The following is a 6,265-nucleotide window of genomic DNA, read 5'->3' on the forward strand; positions in this document are numbered from 1 at the left end:
AACTTTCATGAAAAGTACTTTCTTCGATTATCTTAGCCTCGGAACCTTTAGGGTACATGCTTAATGATTGTCAAAAGTCTTTCTTTAACCTGATAGGGGTATCATAGCCTCTCTGGACTTACATTAGTTTGCTTACGACGTAATCGACGCGGAAATTCTCAAGGTGTAACAAGTCTCTTGCTTGTCTGTGCCATTCTCAATAGTCTTCCTCTTTTTTCTGGTTATCGACTGAGCTGCTGAGACTATAACATTCTTCATTAAGATACTTTCTTCTTCTTTATTTTTTCTTTTTTCCAAATCCTTTTGATTATGTTACAATAGAGCAGTCTTGAATTCAATTATGATACCTTCCTTATCTAGCTCATCATCCACCTTTCCCTCCTCATTTTGGTGTTCTTTATCCTTTTTCTTGGATTGATTTTTGGATAGCTCATTCTGAATTAGTGTCATTTCCTTCTTTTTTTTTTCTTTTTTTTTAATAAAGTCCACTAGGCTTTTGACCTAGGGCTGATTTTATATATTTTCTTAAAACAAAACAATCAAATTGTCTTTACAAATGTGACCATATAGGCCAATTAAATACATGCTTAATCTAATGACCAACTTAAGTCTTACATGATGGCTTAAGTTGGCACTACAAATTGCTAGAATAAGAATGTAGTAAACTAAAACTTGAAGAAATGTGCTGCTGATCCCTGTGCCTTTCAGTATGTTGTTTTGTTTGTTGTCAACCAATGTGTGTCCCAAGTTTGATCCCTTGGTGCACAAATTGGCCAAAAGTCCATGTATATCAGCAATATACTTATGTATATCCGCAGTATACTTGTGTATATCAGTCCCTGCAGTCTTGCAAAAGCTCATGACTGCAGATATGTAACCTTTATCTATCTGTATCTCTAGATTTGCACTCCAAAAACAGGTGATATAATGCAATATACACATGATATACTGCAGAATAGTAGTTGCCTGAGATTTTGCATGCATTGTCCCACTGATCTGAGTGTTGCTGAAAATTCCTCCAAGAATCCTTGTAAGAAATTGAAACTTGCAAGACATGTACACCCAGACTGCCAGCAGCAAATGCAGAAAACCAGTTTTGTATATCCAGACAGCTGCTGATGCATATGTGTCCCAAGATTATCCCTTGCTTCCTCTTCCTCAGCTTCTTCTCTCTACCTTCTTGCAAATGTGTAGGTGCAGTCATATAAAGTCCCACCTTTGAATCCTTGGTGCTTTGTTGTAATAGTCTAGGCACTTTAGAATTTGCACAACTGATGCACAAAATGCCTTTGCTGCAGCCAAGACAGTCTCCATAAGATGTCATCTCTTCTGCAGGTTGAGCACAAAGTGCTGATACCACTGCATAAATATTTGCCAACATATAGAGACTGGTTGACATTGTATAGAGTTGCCTTAACTCATGTAAACCTGCCTTCCTTTTGTGACCTCTGTGCAAATTAATTCCTGCAAAATAGAGCACATATTGACTAGGTCTCAAAAGACTGATCTTCTGGTTTTTGAACTCGAGGAGAAAGACCATGTCATATCCTATGTGACTAGGATCCATGGTGCAAAACATTTGAATAGCTGTGCAATTGATATCCCACTCAGTATGTATTATATCATCTCCAGATTTAACAGGATCCATAATACAAAACTCAGTAGAATTTCCAAGAAAACTGAAAATTTCCAATTTCCATGCAGCCTGTGTGCCTGCAAAATAGTCATTACTGTTAGTGTATACTCATCATGTTCTCCTCCAAATGGACTTGAACATGTTGGGTGAAGAGTATCAGCACAGCACCAACAGCAATCAAAGGTATCAGGTTCTCCAGGATTTCCATATGTGAATCCATGAAAAACCAGCAATATTGGCCTTTGGTACACTGATAAAACTGCATACTTATCATGTTCTGTGCAAGAATCAAAGTAGCATTGCTCTCCTTTCCTTTGAACCACTTCTGTTCCATATCATGACAGATATGATTTAAATTATGAATCTTCCTGATGCCTTGTACCTTGTTCCTACTGCAAATTTTGTAACCTGCAAAAAAGAACACATGATTAGAAATAAAACTTCTCATCTTACTCTCCTCCAAAAGGACTTGAGTAAGATGAGACATGATGGACTCCACACCAGAATCCATCCTCAATATCTTCTTTTTGTTTTGATTCTTAAATAAGGACACTGAAGTTTGTCACTATTAAGAATCTTCCTTCCCTTTGAATCCAGTTCTGTAAAAGAGTTGATATCTACCTCTCCATGATCAAGGGCATAGTTAGCAAGATGATCAGCCAACTGGTTACCCTCTCTCATAATATGCAAAACCTGTACCTCTGCATGGTCCATGATATCTAGCAGCTCCTCCACCTCAAATGCAATGTTCCATGGAGGTTTCCACTCTCTATCTAAGATATTCTTCAATAATAAAAAATCAGTTTCCAAAATAAAGGAGTAGACATGTTTTGACAAACAATATCTTGCAGCCTGCAGAAGTGCTTGTGCCTCAGATTCAGTATTTGTACATTCTCCCATTGTCCTAGCCTCTGCATGTATCAAATCTCCAGATGACATTCTCACATAAAAGGCAAATGAACTTCTGCCAGGGTTGCCTCTAGTTGCCCCATCTGTGTTGCACTTACAAATATCCCCAGTGGGAAATTTCTACATGACCTTGGTGACTTGTAATTTTGGCACAAACTGTTCCAAAATCTTCAGAATATCATGCCATCTATGTGGAACTGTTTTAATTCCAGGCTTCCTAATTCTCACCAATTGTTGAATATCATTAGAAGCCTGATAAATAACTCTGCTAGTTGACACCTTGTCCCTATGCTTATCTCCATTTATATTCTTCCAAAGCTGCCAAACTATGATAGATGGGATAGCATAGAAAATATTCTGAAGTCTGGATGGAACATCAGCTGTCCACCACTGCATGATCACCTGATGCAAGTGCATACCATCAAAATGTATTCCAGCTGCTGCACAAACATATGTCCATGTTGCTTGTGCAGTTGCACTTCTCAAGAATATGTGAGGGACAGTCTCTTCCTTTGGTTCTACACAACAAGAACACCTGGAAGGCAGATGATATGCCTAACTCTTTACTACACCATCAAGAGAGACTTTGAAATGCCATACTCTCCACATCAGAAATGCTATCTTGAATGGCAATCCCTTGACCCAAATTTTCTTGTACACGTCCTTATTTTCACCTCTGCTCCTTATATATTCCCATGTAGATTTGACACTAAATTCTTCATTTTTCTCCAACATCCACCAAGGCTTGTCAATCTCTCCAGGTTTAGCAGGTGGATTTACCTCAGTCAAGATGTATTCAGCCAAATCCTCAGGCAAATTGTTTCTGATGGCAGGTACATGCCACTTACCATCAGTAACTACATCAGAAACATTCTCTATGGCTTCATTACACTGAAATTCAAGAGGAACAATGAAGTATAATGGGCCTAGTCCAGACCAGTTATCAAACCAGAATAATGAAGAACCCATTCTCAGCTGCCACCAAATTTGATGATCCATCAGGTCCCTAGCCTGCAACATTTTCCTCCATATATGAGATCATTCTTTCCAAGGGACTAGGATTGGATTATTCTTCTTCAAATATTTGTTGCTCATGAAGGCACTCCATAAGGATGGTTTAGTACTGAAATTCCACCATAACTTAGCAAACAAAGCCATTGACATGTCTGCAAGTGATTTAAATCCCAAGCCTCCTTCCTGCACAGGCAGACAAACCTTTGTCCATTTTTCCCAATGCCTGCCACTTTCTCCTATATTGTTACTCCAGTAAAACTGAGCAAAGATCTTGTGCAACTTGTCAATAACAAATGATGGAGGATCAACAGCTGCCAACAGGTGCATAGGCATTGCCTGCAGAACATGCTGTAGGAGAATTGCCCTTCCTCCAAAGGACAAAAGCTTTCCTTTCCAAATCTACAACCTATTTCTTACCTTTGCAATCAGTTCTGAGTAGAATGCCATCTTGCTCTTGCTGTAATATATGGGGCAGCCAAGGTACATAAGAGGAAACTCCTTCCTAGAAATACCAGTTACCCTTTCCACCTTTTGAAATACCTCCTCTTCCACCCTATCATGTAAGTACACAAAACTCTTTGCTTTGTTAATCAACTGTCTTGAAGCTGCTTCATATTCAGACAACACCTTCATAATCAAGCCAAGTGAAATGTCACATGATGACGAGAAAATGATGGTATCATCTGCATAGGCAAGATGATTGATCTTTGGACTCCACTTAGGCAAGCCAAAACCAGTAAACCACAAGTTATTATGCAATGAATTTAAGGCCCTTGACAGTACTTTAGCAGCTATGATGAATAGTGTAGGAGACAATGGGTCACCCTGCTTAACACCCCTAGTTGAATGAAAGAAACCATGTGGTTGGCCATTGATAAGCACTGAATACCAGTTATTCCCAACTAGTTCATATATGAAGCTGATGAACATCTCACAAAATCCCATTTTCCTCATCACATTTGTGAGAAATATCTATGACAGCCTATCATAGGCTTTTGTCATGTCAAGTTTCATCACTACATTAGGCACAACCTGATTCCTTTTCCTAGTTCTGAGTCTGATATCAGTAATAATCTCCTGTGTCAACAAAATGTTCTCTACTATACTCCTACCCCTCACAAATCCTGCTTGATTCTGGGAAATCAAATCAGGTAGTAGGTGAACCATCCTTCATGTATAACTCTAGAGAAAATCTTATTAACAAAGTTGCTCAAACTTATTAGTCTCATGTCACCAAAGGTCTGAACATCCTGCTTCTTAGGCAACAGTACAAGATTTATGTGAGTTATGTACCTTGGAAGTTCATGTCCTCTGAAAAAATCCCACACCATGTTGAATATGTCTCCTCCAATAATGTCCCAACATGCTTGAAAGAATATGCTTGTAAAACCATCAGGCCCTCCAGCACTTGCATTATTCAAGCCAAAAACTGCATGCTTGACTTCTTCCATGGTAGGATCAGCAGTCAACTCTTCATTCTGTTCATCTGTGACCATGCTAGGTACATGCTTCAAGATGTCAAACTGAGTAGGAACTACTGTTTCATGAAATTGAGCTTGGTAGAACCTAACAGCCTCCTCAGCAATTTCATGTTCAGTCTCTAGCCATTGACCTTGAGAATTTTGTATTCTTTTCAACTGCAGCCTTTTCCTCCTTCCTTTAACATGTGCATGAAAGAATTTATAATTTTTATCTCTTTCCTGGAACCAGGTCATGCCATATTTTTTCTTCCAATACTCCTCCTCTATATGCAATGATCTTGTCATCTCAGCTTGCACTTTTTGAAGTTTCTCCTTATTGGCATGAGAAGGATCTTCCTCAAACAGTGCCTCATGAGTTTTGATGACTTCTTCAAGAGTAGTGATAGTCTGGAAAAAGTCACCATAAGTTGTTTTACTCCACTAAGACAACACCTTTTTCAGATTCTTAAGTTTGACATTAAAGGTCATGAAAGAATTGGCCACCACATCTGTCTTCCAATTATCCTTCACAACCTATAGAAACTCTGCATGTTTTGTCCAAGAATTTAAGAATTTAAAGGATTTCTTAAATTGTTGAACCTCCTGTTTACACTTTACCAGAAGTGGGAAATGATCAAACCCCAGCTTGATTAAGTGACTAACTTCCGAACCTGGAAATTGCTGTTGCAGTTCAAAATTACCCAGGCATTTATCTAGTCTTTTAAACACACATTCATCTACAGCCCTTCCATTCCACCAGGTGAAGGTGCTTCCTTTATAACCCAAGTCACTAAGGTTACAAGTCTGAATATAGTGTCTGAAATCCTCCACTTCATTTAAGGTGACAGGTAGGCTACCATATTTCTCTTCCTCATCTACAATGACATTGAAATCTCCACCAACAAGCCAAGGAAGATTCATGTCTGATGCAAGGTTATACATGGAATCCCACAATTCAATTCTATTAAGTCTGTCGTACTTAGCATAAACTAAAGTGACTATCATATCAAGATCAGTATCCCAATTGAATAATTTCAAGGTAAGCTACTGATCAGTGTCCATTAACACTGTGACTTCATACTCTTCATTAATGAAAGCCCATATTTTTGCAGATACATTGCTCAGAGTAGTCTTAATTCCAAGCCTTCTCCTATAAGATTCTAACTTATAAGCCTGTTGAAATGGTTCCATCAAGCCTATAAGAAAGAACTTATATTTTGTATGCATTGTTAAAAGCCTTTTGAAA

General features: G+C 38.4%; 1 protein-coding gene across 1 annotated transcript; it reads right to left on the minus strand.

Moving 5' to 3' along the window:
- Positions 1-4,531: 4,531 nt before the first annotated feature.
- On the minus strand, positions 4,532-5,940 carry LOC132628671 (uncharacterized). The gene is made up of 4 exons (XM_060344434.1): positions 5,638-5,940; positions 5,473-5,553; positions 4,853-5,427; positions 4,532-4,727 (listed from the first exon to the last, which is right to left on the minus strand). Exons 1-4 carry the CDS (start codon positions 5,938-5,940, stop codon positions 4,532-4,534), a joined length of 1,155 nt encoding a protein of 384 aa, XP_060200417.1.
- Positions 5,941-6,265: the final 325 nt, after the last annotated feature.

This window comes from Lycium barbarum, chromosome 2, assembly GCF_019175385.1.
Source record: "Lycium barbarum isolate Lr01 chromosome 2, ASM1917538v2, whole genome shotgun sequence".
Taxonomy (NCBI): domain Eukaryota; kingdom Viridiplantae; phylum Streptophyta; class Magnoliopsida; order Solanales; family Solanaceae; genus Lycium; species Lycium barbarum.

Coding starts and splice junctions, on each gene's coding strand:
- LOC132628671 (XM_060344434.1), bottom strand. CDS start 5,940: ATGAATCTTCCTTGGCTTGTTGGTGGAGATTTCAATGTCATTGTAGAT. Junction 5,554..5,637: donor TTGATCATTTCCCACTTCTG/GTAAAGTGTAAA, acceptor GAGTTTCTATAG/GTTGTGAAGGATAATTGGAA. Junction 4,728..4,852: donor AGAGGACATGAACTTCCAAG/GTACATAACTCA, acceptor TTATACATGAAG/GATGGTTCACCTACTACCTG.